We start from the raw sequence: 18,150 nt of genomic DNA on the forward strand, positions 1-18,150 counted from the left end.
AAATGGAAATCCACTACAGTCAACGTTACTGCAAGATCGTGTTGAGTTCAATCTCGGTGTGCAGTGTTTGACTATGTTCTCTGTTTATCCTTATCCTTCAGCCCTCCACCAAACAGGAGGAGAACAGGTACAGAACTACCATGTGTGCATGTCTGTGCATTTTCCAGAGGCAGTTTAGTACTGAGTGTTGTTTATTCTGTTTATTCTCCTGTGTGGACATCACTACTCAAGAGTTATTAAATGGTCTCACGCTGATTAATACTATGTACTATGCTACACTCAGTGCTTAATTTGTAAATTGAGAGGTGTCGGAACAAATAGTGAGCCCGAGGGTGGTACAGGAACGCATGAAAAAGAAAATCACCTTTTGTAATCAAGCATTGCATGTGTTTTCATTGATTTTGCATACTGGCATAGAGCAGTAGAGTAGAGGCACTTTCAGAAGTTGCACACATGGGGGGAGGGGAGTTTGTAGCATAGGGTCTGGGAAAAATGTTGCCTTTCATAAATCATTTTAGATGATTGAAGACTTAGCAGAATTTTTTTTATACCTCACAAATTATCCAAATGACTACTTTGACACTGACAAACTGAGATTCTGAGATTTTAAAAAACGACCTCGTCTTGAATCCACCAATAGCTTAGGTGTGTGGAGATACACAGTACTAGTCAAAAGTTTGGAAACACCTACTCGTTCAATGGTTTTTCTTTATTTTTACTATTTTCTACATTGTAGAATCATAGTGAAGACATCAAAACTATGAAATAACCAAAAAAGTGTTGAACAAATCAAAATATGTTTTATATTTGAGATTATTCAAAGTAGCCACCTGTGAGGATCGTCGTTGGAGACAGGAAGCAGATACAGGGAGAACATTTAATAAATAATGGACATGAAACAGGACAGGAATGGCGTCTGGACAGGGGACAAAATACCGACATCAATGCAGACACCGGGAATAACATGAGGAACAGACAGATAAAGGGGAGGCAATCAAATAATGATGGAGTTCAGGTGTGCATAATGTAGGGGACAGGTGTGCGTAATGATAGGCAGTCTGGTGCTCCCACGACGATCCGGCTGAGGCGTGGGAGCCTGGCGAACCGGCTGAGGCGTGGGAGCCTGGCGAACCGGCTGAGGCGTGGGAGGCTGGCGGCCGGCTGAGGCGTGGGAGCCTAATGGCCGGCTGAAGCGTGGGAGCCTAATGGCAGGCTGAAGCATGACGTGGGGTGGGCGCCTGCCGAGACCACCGGGGCAAGAAAAACCTCTCGAGCCAGCTATGACATGGAAGTCCGACGAGCTAGCTGAGGCACCCCGGAACCGGACCCAATGTCACCAACAACAAACAAGGCCTCCCTGATGCTTCCAATTTTGATGTCAGCATTTTGTGAGGATCGAAGCTTTTGACAGGTGTGCATAATGATAGGCCGTCTGGCGCCCTCGAGCGCCAGAGAGGGAGAGGGATGAGCCTTGATGACAGCTTTGCACATTTCAATTAACAGGTGTGCCTTGTTAAAAGTTAATTTGTGGAATTTCTTTCCTTCATAATGCGTTTGAGCCAATCTGTTGTGCTGTGACAAGGTAAGGGTGGTATACAGAAGATAGCCATTTTTGGTAAAAGACCAAGTCCATATTATGGCAAGAACAGCTCTAATAAGCAAAAAGAAACGACAGCCCATCATTACTTTAAGACATGAAGGTCAGTCAATCCGGAACATTTCTGGAACTTTGAAAGTTTCTTGAAGTGCAGTCGCAAAACCCATTTAGTGCTATGATGAAACTGGCTTTCATGAGGACCACCACAGGAAAGGAAGACCCAGAGTTACTTCTGCTGCAGAGGATAAGTTCATTAGAGTTGCTTGGGCCAAGAAACACGATCAATGGACATTAGATTGGTGGAAATCTGTAATTTTGGTTCTAACCGTCATGTCTTGTGAGACGCAGAGTAGGTGAACGGATGATCTCCGCATGTATGGTTCCCACGTGAAACATGGAGGAGGAGGTTTGATGGTGTGGGGGTGCTTTGCTGGTGACACTGTCACTGATTTATTTAGAATTCAAGGCAAACTCAACAAGCATGAATACCACAGCATTCTGCAGCGATACACCATCCCATCTGTTTTACGTTTAGTGGGACTTTCATATGTTTTCAACAGAACAAGGACCCAACACACCTCCAGGCTGTGTAAGGGCTATTTTTTATTTGACCTTTATTTAACCAGGTAGGCAAGTTGAGAACAAGTTCTCATTTACAATTGCTACCTGGCCAAGATAAAGCAAAGCAGTTCGACACATACAACACAGAGTTACACATGGAGTAAAACAAACATACTGTCAATAATACAGTAGAAAAATAAGCCTATATACAATGTGAGCAAATGAGGTGAGATAAGGGAGGTAAAGGCAAAAAGGCCATGGTGGCAAAGTAAATACAATATAGCAAGTAAAACACTGCAATGGTAGATTTGTAGTGGAAGAAAGTGCAAAGTAGAAATAGAAATAATGGGGTGCAAAGGAGCTAAATAAATAAATAAATACAGTAGGGGAAGAGGTAGTTGTTTGGGCTAAATTATAGATGGGCTATTTGACCAAGAAGGAGAGTGATGGAGTGCTGCATCAGATGACCTGGCCTCCACAATCCTCCCACCTCAACCCAATTGAGATGGACCGCAGAGAGAAGGAAAAGCAGCCAAAAAGTGCTCAGCATATATGGGAACTCCTTCAAGACTGTTGGAAAAGCAATCCAGGTGAAGCTGGTTGAGAGAATGCCAAGAGTGTGCAAAGCTGTCATCAAGGCAAAGGGTGGCTACTTTGAAGAATCTAAAATATTTGTTTAACACTTTTTTGGTTACTACATGGTTCCATTTGTGTTATTTTATAGTTTTAATGTCTTCACTATTATTCTGCAATGTAGAAAAGAGTAAAAATAAAGAAAAAATGAGTAGGTGTCCAAGCTTTGACTGGTACTGTATATATTGTACAATATTAGGGAAAATTATAGTCCTATAAAAGCTTTCCAGTTTCACTGACTCACCCAATGATGCGCAGCTCACTCACTGGCGATGGCTGATGCCCATGTCAAAAGCCTCTATCTTGTTTTAGTCTGTACAATACTGTTCACTCAATAGGCCTATTTGGAAGTTGATAACATATTTGGTAGCCTACAGGGAGATTAGTCTTTCTTTCAGCAGGAATCATTTGCTTTCCAATCTGTGTTTTCCCTCGATTGTATTTGAAATATAGCGAAATAGCTGTTTTGCCTGTATGCTGTTCACTGACAGATTTGCAGCGCGTTCCCAACTGTAGGCATGCCTCGTGGTTGGGCTACACCAAAAAGTTCTACAGTGACACCATCGAGAGCATCTTCACTGGTTGCATCACCGCTTGTTATGGCAATTGCACCGCCCTTGATCACGAAGCGCTACAAAGGGTGGTGCGGACAACCCAGTACATCACTGATGCCAAGCTCCCTGCCATCCAGGACCTCTATATCAGGCGGTGTCAGAGGAAAACCCCAAAAATTGCCAAAGATTCCAGCCACCAAATTCATAGACTGTTCACTCTGCTGCCGTCCGGCAAATGGTACCAGAGCATCGGCTCTCCGACCAACTAAGACAGCTTCTACCCCCAAGTCATAAGACTGCTAAATAGTCAACTAATGGTACCCAAACTATCTTGCACTGACCCTACGCACACTCACTAGACTTAATATACACACTCACTCACACACACTTTTACACTCATCGTTTGCTGCTGCTATTCTGTTTTTTATTTTACTCTTATTATTATCTACCACTTTACCCTGCCTGCATGTACAGTGCATTCGGAAAATATTCAGACCCCTTTCCTTTTTCCACATTTTGTTACATTACAGCCTTATTCTAAAATGGATTAAATTTAAAAAATGCATCAATTTACACACAATACCCCATAATGACTAAGCGAAAAACATATTTTTTTTACATTTTTGCACATTTATAATAAAATTAAAAAAAACAGAAATACCTTATTTACGTAAGTATTCAGACCCTTTGCTATCAGTCTAGAAATTCAGCTCAGGTGCATCCTGTTTCCATTGACCATCCTTGATATGTTTCTACAACTTGATTGGAGTCCACCTGTGGTAAATTAAATTGATTGGACATGATTTGGAAAGGCATGCACCTGTCTATACAAGGACCACAGTTGACAGTGCATGTCAGAGCAAAAACCAAGCCATGAGGTTGAAGGAATTGTCTGTAGAGCGCCGAGACAGGATTGTTTCGAAGCACAGAGCTGAGGAAGGATACCAAAACATTTCTGCAGCATTGAAGTTCCCCAAGAACACAGTGGCCTCCATCATTCTTAAATGGAAGAAGTTTGTAACCACCAAGACTCTTCCTAGAGCTGGCCGCCCGGCCAAACTGAGCAATCGGGGGAGAAGGGCCTTGATCAGGGAGGTGGCCAAGAACCCGATGATCACTCTGACAGAGTTCCTGAGTTCCTCTGTGGAGATGGGAAAACCTTCCAGAAGGACAACCATCTCTGCAGCACTCCACCAATCAGGGCTTTATGATTGAGGTGCCAGACAGAAGCCACTCCTCAGTAAAAGGCACATGACAGCCGGCTTGGAGTTTGCCAAAAGGCACTTAAAGAACTCTCAGACCATGAGAAACAAGATTCTCTGGTCTGATGAAACCAAGATTTAACTATTTGGCCTGTATGCCAAGCGTCACGTCTGGAGGAAACCTGGCACCATCCCTACGGTGAAGCATGGTGGTGGCAGCATCATGCTCTGGGGATGTTTTTCAGCGGCAGGGACTGGGAGACAAGTCAGGAGAAAAGTACAGAGAGATCCTTGATGATTGTGTCGGCCGTGAACACAAACTTAGAGGAATTGATAGGCCTGTTCCGTGTATTCAACAGCTGCGGTTGGAGCTCTGGCTTGTTTTTTTGTATTGTTCCTACCATCGTCAAGTTCCTCTTGAGGAGCTCCTGTCCCAGCTTGTGCGAAGTAAAAAAGTTATTGCATATGATGTTGTGGCCACGGAGTCCCTGTGTCACGTCCAGGACAACCCACATCCCTTGGTTCTTCTCAGGGGCTCCTCCATCTGGCTTCCCCGTAGACACATGCAAGTTCCACGCTTATGATGAAGCAGCGTCACAGGCAAACCAGATCTTGATTCCATATTTAGACGGTATGTACTGCCTGAAGGGGCAGTGGCCCCTAAATGGCATAAGCTGCTCATCAACAGTAACGTTGGGCCCAGGGTTGTTAAACAGGGGAAGGCAGTCCTCCCACTTGTCACACACTGACCTGATTGCAGCTAGCTTGTCTCTCTGCCGCCGAGCTGGTATGGTGTCTCGGTTATCGAAATAATCCTGGAAATAATATGGAAGTTTTCCAGAGACATTGTTGCATGGAAAAGTTCTCTGCCAGTTTCTGCATCCCACAGGGATTCTGTGGTTTCCCCATTGCATCTGAAAACATCAGCAAGGAAAATAATCACAAAGTATGCATGTAAATGAGTTTGGTCCATCTCCTTCCATCTCTCTCCAAAAACACGCCTTCACTCCAAATTGGTGCAGTCCAGAATGATTTTCTGGATGGGGTCTGGGATGAACCGTTCAAAAGAAGACTTTGTCCTGCACATGAGTAACCGCCATCCGCGTCGGCCCGGGTTGCATCCTTATCACATTGGCAGCCATGCGGGTTGGCTCATTCCTTGGACAAGAAGACTATTCAATTTCACAATTTTTTTACATCCATATTTCTCCTCCTGCAGGCTTCTGATAAACTGGTTGCTGACCAGCTGGTCCTGGGGCTGGTTGCTGACGGGCTGGTCCTGGGGCTGGCTGAGGGTCAATCTCATCCTCTTCTTCCAACTCACTGTCAGACTCCGAATTGACAGAGACATGATCCTCATATTCGGAAATGTCTTAATCCTCCAAAGTGGTAGACGCTCCATCCTAACTAATTTCTCTCTCTGCAAAAATTATTTCTAAGGCCCTCTGAGCAGAGATAATTTATGCCATACTGATTGATTGTGGTAAGGAGCCTCACATGCAAAGCAATTTATTTGTTGTGTCCCTCCCCCAATTTGCACCTGGCTGGGGTAGAGTGTGGGAAAATACTGAATTTTTACAATGTATTTTAAATAATGTATTGTAATAACATTGTGCAGGTTCCCGCAAGACATTATGTAGTTTCACACACTACAAAGGGTAAAGAGTGTGAGAAAAGCGTGAGACAGGCAGACAGGCAGGGAGACAGACAGGTTCTTGGTGCTATGTTGAAACAGCAGGCCCAGGGAGGAGGAAGACAGAGTGAAGGCACACAGCAAACCTTTTTGTAGATTTTTTTACTTGTTTTCACCTACACACACACTTTCCCACACTTTTATTACCTTCGGGTACAGTGGAACCAAACAATAAATAGTGTGCACAGTGTGCACTCAACGAAATTGTGTTATTTTACATGTTCTTCACAGAAAATGAGCCAAGGTCAATGATTCTCAGGTTGAAAAAATAATGAATTGTATCATTTTTCTTTTAGTAGACATTGAAAAAGGGTCCCACAGACCCTAACACCACACAAGGGTTAAGAACTTAACAACCATTTGACAGACAGGGCACAATGTTTCCTCAATATTATGAAAGGTGTACTGCAGGAGTCGATTTTGGGACCAGTTCTCTTTACTATTTATAAATAATATTGGTCTATGTATTAAATCCTGTAATGTTAATCAGTATGCAGATGATACGGTAATGTATGCCATTGCACCGACAGTTGATCAAGCTATGTAAGAGCTGCGATCTGATTTTGATACATTACAGAAAGCTCTTGTGGATTTAAAACTTGCACTGAATGCGGGCAAAACTAAATATATGTCGTTCTCTAATTCATGTAAAAATGTCTCAGATGGGCTATATATTCACTCATTGGATGGTTCTCTCATTGAGCGGGTTCCCGCCTATAAATATCTGGGCATTTGGATTGATAAAGAACGTTTAAAAAAACATACTGATGAGCTAGTTTAAAAGTAAAGATTTAAAGTGGGCTTGTACAGCAGAATATACAGTCAACTTTCCTGCCAGATCTTGACTATGGTGACACCATTTACCAGAATGCAGAAGCAACTACTCTTTGGATGCCGTCTACAATAGCGCCCTTAACTTTATTACAGGTGAAAGTTTTAATACTTATCACTGCATCCTGTATCAGAAGGTAGCTCACTTCATTACTCCCTTGTTTACAAAGAGTTACCAAACCCATTCATTCTTGAGGTGCTGCTTGTCTCAACAAAGTTTGGTAAAACCGCTTTTAGTTTTAATGCATCACAGTTATGGAATACATTACAAAACAAATTACACCTGGATAGGTCAGTTTAAAACTCAGTTGTTAAAAGTGTTCACCGAAGTGTGCCATTTTTTCAATTGATTGTTATAGCTTGTTGCAATAAACTGATGTAATACATTTATAGCTGTCTTGTAGTATTTCTTCATCGTTTTGTTGTGGCCGTATTGATGTAATTTTTGTCCTCAGGGAACCATTGTAAATGGGACACTGGTATCAATTCGGTTCCCCTGAATAAATAAAAGTTAATACATTTTGTACTACATGAGTTTTGTAACCTAATGGGAAAGGTATTAGCACCATCTAAATGCTGCCAATCCTTCCCATTCATTGACATCTATTTTTTTTTAATTCAGATTTAGAATACCATGGTGAAAATATTAAGTTCAATGTAAGAAATATAAGCTACAATACCTGAATTGACTGAATTAAAACCCCTGACCATCTTTTGATATGTCAAACCTAAAAAGTCCAAAACTCGTACCAATTCTGCCACTGCCCACGCTTGCGTTACTGTAAACTGCTTTCACAGCCCCCCACTGCATTCTAATGCATATATTTAGCAAAGCCGCGGACAAAGTTGTCAATAAAAGTGGTTGTTAATCAAAACAATTTTCATATTTTATCTCTCCACAGGCAGGGGTCGAGAGTCATCGGCTGGATTGCCCAGGGATTGGCCAGTGTGGTTCCCCAGCCTGAATTAAAAAACATGGAGGAGGTGGAGCCTGCAGAGACAACAGAGGTACAGATGGAATGGTCTGACAGGTGCCCTGAAGGGTCCACAGATTTTATTTGAGTAATAGCCTGTAGCAGTGTTGTCTGAACTTTCATCTAAGTCAGTTAAATTGGTTAGTTAATTGGTTGTAGTTAAGTGTTGTAGCTATAGAACAGCCCCTACCTAAAATCACACTGTACACTAAAAATGTTAAAGTAAAGAGGACTTAGGAAGCCCCTCAAGCGTTTGTTAACTTCAATCAGCAAGCTGTAATAAATAAAAACATTCTCAGTTAGAGAGGACCAAAATGTATTATTCATGGTTAAAGTGTAGCATTAGCTTTCTTTGACTCATCTCTGTCCTGTACTTGGAACCAGGATAGACATTTTTAACAGCATTTCCATACAGATTGCAGAGGTGATCAAGGTGCCGGAGGTTAAGAAAAAACCTACCGTAAGTAGCTATATCAAGGGCCTTGATAATATGCTAACCAAAACTACTCATGGCTTATGCTAACGTGTAGCATTAGCTTTCTCAAACTCTCAATTCTGTACTTGGAGCCAGGCTAGCCATGTTTAACAGCATTTTCATTCAGATTGCAGAGGTGAGCAAGGCGCCGGAGGTTAAGAAAAAACCTAGCGTAAGTAGCTACATCAAGGGCCTTGCTAATATGCTAACCAAAATTTCTCATGGCTTATGCTAACGTGTAGCATTAGCTAACTCAAACTCTCAGTTCTGTACTTGGAGCCAGGCTAGCCATGTTTAACAGTATTTCCATTCAGATTGCAGAGGCGAGCAATGCACCGGAGGTTAAGAAAACACCTAGCGTAAGTAGCAACGTCAAGGGCCTTGCTAATATGCTAACTAAAATGACTCATGGCTTACGCTAACGTGTAGCATTAGCTTTCTCAAACTCTCATTTATGTACTTGGAGCCAAGCTAGCCATGTTTTACAACATTTCCATTCAGATTGCAGAAGCCAGAAAGGTGCCGGAAGTTAAGAAAACACCTAGCGTAAGTAGCTAAATCAAGGGCCTTGCTAATATGCTAACTAAACTTACTCATGGCTTATGCTAACGTGTAGCATTTGCTTTCTCAGACTCTCAGTTCTGTACTTGGAGCTAAGCTAGTCATGTTTAATAGAATTTCCATTCAGATTCCAGAAGTGACCAAGCGTAAGTAGCTAGCTATAATATGGACATTGCTATGCTATGCTAACTTAAACCCAATGCTAACGGACCTGCTGCAGCTGTGTTCAAACTTGGTTCTAGAGATCCATTCGCCACAATGTCCCATTGCTACCCCTCTCCCACCCCAGCTGTGCCTTGAGGCTGAGAGGGCCGGTTCTTGCTGGCAACACTGATTCACTGATATACATGTCATCTGCTCAAGCAGGTTCTGCGAGGTGGTGATTCCTGTGGTTTAGCTGTTTGATGATCGACGGAGATAGATAACTCTCGACCTGGAGAGAAAAGGGTTTTCCACAATCCCTGATTGGAGAATCAAATTTATATGAGTCAGCTATCAAAACCGAATGATATTATCCAATCACATAACATCTCCATTTGAATGTCACGTCACTTCAGTGGCAGCCTTTGGAAGAAGTTGACAGCAGTCAGTCCATGCATGCATCACTGTGTGATAATGAATACAGCGGGTGTTTCACAATATGCATACTACCATGCTCCACACACTCTCATACTCCGAGTGCATTCTCCGAGGACGTTCTCTTGAGTACGTTATTGTGAGGACGAGAGTATGGAGAACAAATAAAACATTACATTTGAAAAGCACTCGCACTCCCCCTACTGTATTACCTCACACTGGACCTCCCCATTCATTGAACCTTCTTCTAGCCAAGGATAATGGCAACAATAGAGACGAAACAAGATATACAAAAAGCAAATGTTATGCAAGGTAGATGTCAAATCTTTGTGGCTATCTAGCTAGCGAACAGTAGTAGCTAGCCAGTTGACGTTAGCCCTATTGACTTACTATGGGCTTGCAATCTACATACACTACAGTGGGTATTGTAGGCAGGTAATGCCAAAATTAACACAGTATGTACTTATTAATGTATCAAGATCAAATATTGTAGTAAGGCAACATATGAGATGTGAATGGGCAACATTTCATTCTAAAGTCTGGGTTTATTTGCTCTCGCTTCAGCTCAAATGATGGACACCATTGATTTCAAGAAGTTTTGTGTAGTTTTTTACATGGTTCCGTCATATTTATACGCGTACTTTCCGTTGAAGCTTGCATCGGTGCGTCCTTCACAATATGTACAAACGGAGTACGCGTCCGAGAAGTGCCCTCCTTGCTCCATTTCGCTTACCTTTGATTTGGACTCATACTCTGACCCTCCCATGCTCCAATTTGCGGAGCACGGTTGTATGCATTTTGAGAAACACCCAGGATATTTCTAACCCTGTAGCCGTTCAGGTCGAGAGTTGTTTATATGTGCAGGTTCCTGCTGTGGCTTGTACAGTATGTGAGAAGGCCTTTTAAGACATGAAGAGCATCCCCTGTCTAAGAGAAAATTGCAATTTTATGACGAAATGCACAAACCTACAGTGCCTTCAGAAAGTACACACACTCCTTGACTTTTTCCACATTTTGTTGTGTTACAGCCTGAATTTTAAATAGATTTGGTGTCACTGGACTACACACAATACCCCATAATGTCAAAGTGGAATTATGTTTTTAGAAATATTTACAAATTAATACAAAATTAAAAGCTGAAATGTCTTGAGTCAATACGTATTCATCCCCTTTGTTATGGCATGTGGCATGTGGCATAAGTTCAGGAGTAAACATTTGCTGAACAACTCACATAATAAGTTGCATGGGCTCACTCTGTGTGCAATAATAGTGTTTAACATGATATTTGAATGACTACCTTATCTCTGTACCCCTACACATACAATTATCTGTAAGGTCCCTCAGTCAGGCAATGAATTTCAAACACAGATTCAACCACAAAGACCAGGGAGGTTTTCCAATGCTTAGCAAAGAAGGGGACCTATTGGTAGATGGGTAAAAATAGAAAAGACATTGAATATTCCTTTGAGCATGGTGAAGTTATTCATTACACTTTGGATGGTGTATCAATGCACCCAGTCACTAAAAAGATACAGGCGTCCTTCCTAACTCAGTTGCCGGAGAGGAAGTAAACCGCTCAGCAATTTCACCATGAGTCCAATGATGACTTAAAAAAAGGTTTAATGGCTGTGATAGGAGAAAACTGAGGATACATCAACAACATTGTAGTTACTCCATAATACTAACCTAAATGACAGAGTGAAAAGAAGGAAGCCTGTACAGAATAAAAATATTCCAAAACATGCAATAAGGCACTAAAGTAAAAAAAAAAAAATGTGGCAAAGAAATTAACTTTATTTCCTGAATACAAAGCATTATGTTTGGGCCAAATCCAACACAACACATTACTGAGAACCACTCTTCATATTTTCAAGCATGGTGGTGGCTGCATTATGTTATGGGTATGCTTGTTATCGGCGAGGACTAGGGAGTTTTTTGGGATAAAAAGACACAGATTAGAGCTAAGCACATGTAACAGTGTAGGTTCCGTCCCTCTCTTCGCCCCAACCCGGGCTCGAACCAGGGACCCTTGCAGACATCAACAACTGACACCCCACGAAGCATCGTTACCCATCGCGCCACAAAAGCCGCGGCCCTTGCAACGCAAGGGGAAACCCTACTTCAAGTCTCAGAGCGAGTGACGTCATCGATTGAAACGCTATTAGCGCACACCACCGCTAACTAACTAGCCATTTCACATCGGTTACATACAGGCAAAATCCTAGAGGAAAACCATGTTCAGTCTGCTTTCCAACAGACACTGGGAGACAAATTCACCTTTCAGCAGGACAATAAACAAAACACAAGGCCAAATATACGCTAGAGCTGCTTACCAAGACAACATTGAATGTTCTTGAGTGGGCCTAGTTAGTTTTTACTTAAATCTGCATGAGAATCTATGGCAAGAAAATGGCTGTCTAGCAATGATCAACAACCAACTTGACAGAGCTTGAATATTTTTTTTTATAATAATTTGCAAATATTGAATAATCCAGGTGTGCAAAGCTCTCAGAGACCCAAAAAGACTCACAGTTGTAATCACTGCCAAAAGTGATTCTAACATGTATTAACTTTCTGTAATATTTTCATGTCTAAAAACATGTTTTCACTTTGTTATTATGTGGTATTGTTTGTAGATGGGTAAAAAAAAAGATATATTTAATAAATGTATTGTTCAGGCTGTAACACAACAAAATGTGGAATAAGTCAAGGGTTATGAAGACTTTCTGAATGTACACAAACTACTTACGACTCATTACAATCTGTTATTGTTGAATATTGATAGATTTTCTGTGAATGTTTGTTTCCCTTCAGGTGCATGCTATCCAAGATGTCCCGGGTGAGAGCTAACAGCATATTTTTCCTATGGGTAGAAGTAGTAGCATGATAATAATCATGACATTGCGTGTGGTTCTATTGATGATGTTGGGGTGGGGGGTGATGATGATGATGATGATGAACTCCTTATCTCTAGATGCAGAGCCTCTTCCTCATATTCCTGTGGTGGAGGTTCTGTCAGATGAAGAGCCTCAAGAAGAGAAGGGAATCCCACCCAGGTGTGTGTGTGTGTGTGTGTGTGTGTGTGTGTGTGTGTGTGTGTGTGTGTGTGTGTGTGTGTGTGTGTGTGTGTGTGTGTGTGTGTGTGTGTGTGTGTGTGTGTGTGTGTGTGTGTGTGTGTGTGTGTGTGTGTGTGTGTGTGTGTGTGAATGCCTCTCTCCTTCAATCTCTCTCTTCTACCCACTTTGTTGTCTCCAATGACATTCTAACGTGTGTGTTTGTGCCTGGGTGTCGTGTGTTCTGTTCTCAGGGTGTATGAGTGGATCAAACAGGGTTTTGAGAAAGTGGTACCCCAGCCAGCTGACATCAACAGAGACATCTCAGCGAAGGCCCCCTGCCCACAGAAAGGTTATCTTCTAACACGCAGAGATCCTCATATTTATTACAGGGATGCTTGGGGGTGCTGAGCAATAGGTTACTCTATATTGGTTCCACAGTCTATCACCAATCTTATATCTTGTTCTGAGGCTAGAAACCTCATGCACCAGCAAGCCTATATCATTTTTTTATATATTTTTTTACATTTGTTGCATATTTATGAGCTGTTTGTTCTGCCCTTGCAGTGACCTCCAAATCTCCGGAAACTGAAGAGGAGGCCAAAGCAAAGTGAGTCTCACAGATGTTTACGCTTTTGTATTTACACTACAAGCTCATTGATTCACAAATATGTACTTATTCATGTAAATATTACAGATTGTACAGTGGTTGTAAAGGGAACTATTTTAACAGTTTAATGAAAAAATACATTTTTCTGCAATCTCTTTAATGCTGTTGTATTGTTATGTACAGTGGCAAGAAAAAATATGTGAACCCTTTGGAAATACTTGGATTTCTGCATAAATTGGTCATAGAGGCATGGTTCACATCAGGCAATGCTTCTTGTGAATAGCAAACTCAAATTTTGTGAACTTCATCTAAGTCACAACAATAGACAAACACAGTCTGCTTAAACTAATAACACACAAACAATTATACATTTTCATGTCTTTATTGAACACACCGTGTAAACATTCACAGTGCAGGGTGGGAAAAGTATGTGAACCCTTGGATTTAATATCTGGTTGACCCTCCATTTGGCAGCAATAACCTCAATCAAACGTTTTCTGTAGTTGCGGATCAGATCTGCACAACAGTCAGGAGGAATTTTGGACCATTCCTATTTACAAAACTTTCAGTTCAGCAATGTTCTTAGGATGTCTGGTGTGAACTGCTCTCTTGAGGTCATGCCACAGCATCTCAGTCGGGTTGAGGTCAGGACTATGACTGGGCCACTCCAGAAGGCGTATTTTCTTCTGTTGAAGCCATTCTGTTGTTGATTTACTTCTGTATTTTGGGTCATTGTCCTGTTGCATCACCCAAGTTATGTTGAGATTCAATTGGCGGACAGATAGCCTTACATTCTCCTGCAAAATGTCTTGATAAACTTGGGAATTCATTATTCTCTCGATGATAGCAAGCTGTCCAGGCCCGAGGCAGCAAAGCAGCCCCAAACCATGATGCTCTTTCCACCATACTTTACAGTTGGGATGAGGTTTTGATGTTGTTTCATCTGTACACAGACTATTTTGCCAGTAGCGCTGTGGAACATCCAGGTGAACTTTAGCAAACTTCATACTTGTAGCAATGTTGTTTTTGGACAGCAGTGGTTTCTTCTGTGGTGTCCTCCCATGAACACCATACTTGTTTAGTGTTTTACGTATCGTAGAGTCGTCAACAGAAATGTTAGCATATTCCAGAGATTTCTGTAAGTCTTTAGCTGACACTCATTGAGCATTCTGCTCTGTGCTCTTGCAGTCATCTTTGCAAGATGGCCACTCCTAGGGAGAGTAGCAACAGTGCTGAACTTTCTCCATTTATAGACAATTTGTCTAACCGTGGACTAATGAACATCAAGGCTTTTAGAAATACTTTTGTAACCCTTTCCAGCTTTATGCAAGTCAACAATTCTTAATCTTAGGTCTTCTAAGATCTCTTTTGTTTGAGGCGTGGTTCACATCAGGCAATGCTTCTTGTGAATAGCAAACTCAAATTTTGTGAGTGTTTTTGATAGGGCAAGGCAGCTCTAACCAACATCTCCAATCTCGTCTCATTGATTAGACTCCAGGTTAGCTGACTCCTGACTCCAATTAGCTTTTGGAGAAGTCATTAGCCTAGGGGTTCACATACTTTTTCCAACCTACACTGTGAATGTTTAAATGATGTATTCAATATAGACAAGAAAAACACAATAATTTGTGTGTTGTTAGTTTAAGCACATTATGTTTGTCTATTGTTGTGAAATTTGATGACTAATTTATGCAGAAATCCAGGTAATTCCAAAGGGTTCACATACTTTTTCTTGCCACTGTATCTGTTGTCATGACAGTGAGGAGGAGAAACAGCCCAAGTAGGTGACAAAATGGCCGCAGCTTATATTGGCCGCAGCTTAGCTATCAAAGCCCCTCATACCTACGTTACTGCCTCACCCTAGCAGGGTGAGGCAGTAACGTCACCCCCCCACCCCAACATCACCCCCCACCCCAACATCATACTGCCTCATACCTATGTTACTGCCTCACCCTAGCAGCTTTTGGCCCACCTAGAGAGGAGCAAAAAAAGGTGGAAAATATAATTCTACCGTGTCCACTCTACGTTACCTGCTAAGAGCATTGGGCCAGTAACCGAACGGTTGCTGATACGAATCGTCTTGAGCAATGCAGTTAACCTCCAACAACAACTGCTCTCCGGGCGCCGATGACAACGATTAAGGCAGCCCCCATACCTCTCTGATTCAGAGGGATAAATGGGTTAAATGCAGAAGACACATTTCTGTAGAATGCATTCAGTTGTGCAACTGACTAAGTATCCCTTTTCCCTTCCCAATGGTCTGACACATTCTCTACGCTGCTATAACATGGGAACGGCTTGCAAACACATTCATGACGCTGTTATAACATAGTAATAGCCCTGAAATGTGCTATACTGCTAAAGCATGATAGCAGCTGTTAAACATGCTCTGTGATGTAGACAGTCCATATTCTGATATCTCTGTTCTCCTTCTACAGTGTGGTGGGCTGGATTGTTCAGGGCTTCGGTCGTATGTTACCTCAGCCTGTCCTGACTCCCAGTGGATCGGTGAGTGACTAACCTCCTAATAGCACAAGACAACACACCAGGATAGTGTTCATTAAGGCACACTGTAGCAATACACTTTGCATGGTAAACCACATTTCTTATTGGATAAGTTCAGGTAGTCCTTCCCTGTTTCAGTAAATCTTCTTCCATTTGGTGCAAATAATGAACAAGACCCTGGTTTTGGGTTAGAGATAAGGCCGGGGGAGTTCTTTAGAATCAAATTATACATTTTATTCAAAGTTGTTCTTAAACTTCAACTGAACAGGACATAAATGAAAGAGGACGTAGGTAAATGGGAACTGAAGTCTAACATCCTTTGTTTTGTGTCTCCCCCTCTGACAGGAGAACGCTGTGCAGAACAGTAAGTAAAGCTGGTCTCATGGCTTTCTCATACACATACAGCATCTCACAGATCATGAAACTCAAAATGGTGTTCAAAAAACGATCAGCATTATAGTCATATAAAATCCAAAACAGTGTACAAAGATGTCTGAAATTCCAATAGACAGGCAGGACAACAGAGAGTACAACCAGACATTGGCACTGTTCCTTTGAGTCTGATATCAGCTGTGGACACACTTCAGTGACCTGAGTTATGCTTTGAGGTAGTTTGATTGATTGATCAGTATAGTGGGGCGGTGATTTGCAGGTTCATTGATTGGTTGATTGGTTAATTACAAGGTGTATTGATTGGTTGATTATGGCTAGTGTCCATGATGAGGCAGACTCTAACTGGGCTCCTCTTCTCATTCTGTTTCAGGGGGGAAGGTGCGCTGAGAGCCCCTTAAACAAAAGGAGAAGGAAGACTGGGAAAAGTCGCTCACAAAAACATAAACACACACATAGAAGAGGAGACTAAACCGCAGGCACACACTGATGATTGGAGCGAGACAGGCAGTTCAACAGACAGGCAAAAAAGACGGAAGAATTAATAAATGGACACACACTTAGCAGAGGAGGCTGGTGGGAGGAGCTATAGGAGGACAGGCTCATTGTAATGGCTGGAATGATATAAATGGAATGGAGTCAAACGTGTAGTTTCCATATGTTTAAACTTAACGTAGCAGGCGTAAAAGAAACGCCTGAGCATATCCGGTTTTCAGCGGAAAAGGAACCTAGGTCGAAGATAGCTGTATCCCTGAAAACCAAATGCATTCAGTTGTTGGCAACTCCGCTAAGGGTTATAAAAAATAGAGTAGCACACTCTATATTTAAATTCCCAGTAATTTAATGGGTAAATCACCAAGGCTTCAGCATCACTGTGCCTTCTTCTGGGTAATGGCATGAATGCTTGAACCAGGTTATGGAGACAAACAGTGCAATTAGTGCAACCAAGGACAATAGTGAGGGGTGTGTCATAATTATTTAGTTGATTACAATGAATTGAGTGAAACTGTTAAAAAAAAAAGTGTTTATAGCATATTAAATATATTAGGCTATTGTTATTATATGGAAACGTAATTAAATATTGTACATAATATTAACATCAACATACTTTATTGTTTAATTCAATTTCACATACATATTTAATATATATAAAGTCAATATTCAGACCACTAGGGGTCAATGTTTTCAGAAAGGATATCCAGTAAGCCTCCCTTTGTAGTAGTAGGATCTCAACGTTACCTCCTCCTTGGTAGAGCAACATGCTCAATGCCTGTGTACTTGAGGGAGGACATAGGACCTGATGACTCTGACCACTGAACAACTTAAAAAGGATATTGCAGAGATCGCAACCTCCACTGAAAATGCACAGCAAGCTCTATGAGATGAGCTTAATGACCCTCTCAAACTGAATGATCTCATTAAGAGTAACGCTGACCTTCAGACCAAGATTACGACCGAACTGAGGGTGAGGTAAATCAAAAAGTATAAACGCCGTTTGAAAGAACAACGGACGAATATACCTCTGGCGAGATCCTGAGCACAAGAAACCACGAAACAGGAAGAGACAAGCCGATGACAGACGCAGAGTCCCTCCGTCAGACCGACTATCCACAGACAGCGCTAACTCTGTCTCCTCTACCAACGGTGAGCGCTTTTCTCAAAGAGGGCGGGGACACCGGGTACAACGTTGAGGATAACACCCCCAGCACGTAAGAGGGTTCGACGCATACGTCGGGGGAAGAACAAATCCACTACCACCCCGCGACATCTATCAATTGAGATCCAAGACGGGCCCCCAGTCCAACAGGAGCTAAATGTATTCAACTGATCAAGTAAGACCCTGACATCAGCTCACCTCAGTGTTCTCAATAAGGGGTTATCATTTGTACCCACTACGTACATTAATGACTTTGACGCCCAGATAGATCTATTCAA

The 18,150-nt window shown here is 41.9% G+C and overlaps 1 protein-coding gene across 8 annotated transcripts in view; it reads left to right on the forward strand.

The window, feature by feature from the left end:
• cngb1a (cyclic nucleotide gated channel subunit beta 1a) overlaps positions 1 to 18,150 on the forward strand; it is a 71,557-nt gene that overhangs the window by 16,489 nt on the left and 36,918 nt on the right. For 5 of the 8 annotated variants that reach the window (XM_045688950.1, XM_045688955.1, XM_045688956.1 and 2 more), the window contains exons 6-18: positions 102 to 127; positions 7,974 to 8,079; positions 8,461 to 8,505; positions 8,648 to 8,692; positions 8,835 to 8,879; positions 9,022 to 9,066; positions 12,472 to 12,496; positions 12,632 to 12,713; positions 12,965 to 13,062; positions 13,278 to 13,320; positions 15,080 to 15,100; positions 15,759 to 15,828; positions 16,171 to 16,189. In XM_045688950.1, the coding sequence (XP_045544906.1) occupies positions 102 to 127; positions 7,974 to 8,079; positions 8,461 to 8,505; positions 8,648 to 8,692; positions 8,835 to 8,879; positions 9,022 to 9,066; positions 12,472 to 12,496; positions 12,632 to 12,713; positions 12,965 to 13,062; positions 13,278 to 13,320; positions 15,080 to 15,100; positions 15,759 to 15,828; positions 16,171 to 16,189 (670 nt within the window). The remainder of the gene's footprint in view (positions 1 to 101; positions 128 to 7,973; positions 8,080 to 8,460; positions 8,506 to 8,647; positions 8,693 to 8,834; positions 8,880 to 9,021; positions 9,067 to 12,471; positions 12,497 to 12,631; positions 12,714 to 12,964; positions 13,063 to 13,277; positions 13,321 to 15,079; positions 15,101 to 15,758; positions 15,829 to 16,170; positions 16,190 to 18,150) is intronic. The other 3 variants (XM_045688952.1, XM_045688953.1, XM_045688954.1) reach the window with 2 other exon arrangements.

This window comes from Salmo salar, chromosome ssa11, assembly GCF_905237065.1.
Source record: "Salmo salar chromosome ssa11, Ssal_v3.1, whole genome shotgun sequence".
NCBI lineage: Eukaryota > Metazoa > Chordata > Actinopteri > Salmoniformes > Salmonidae > Salmo > Salmo salar.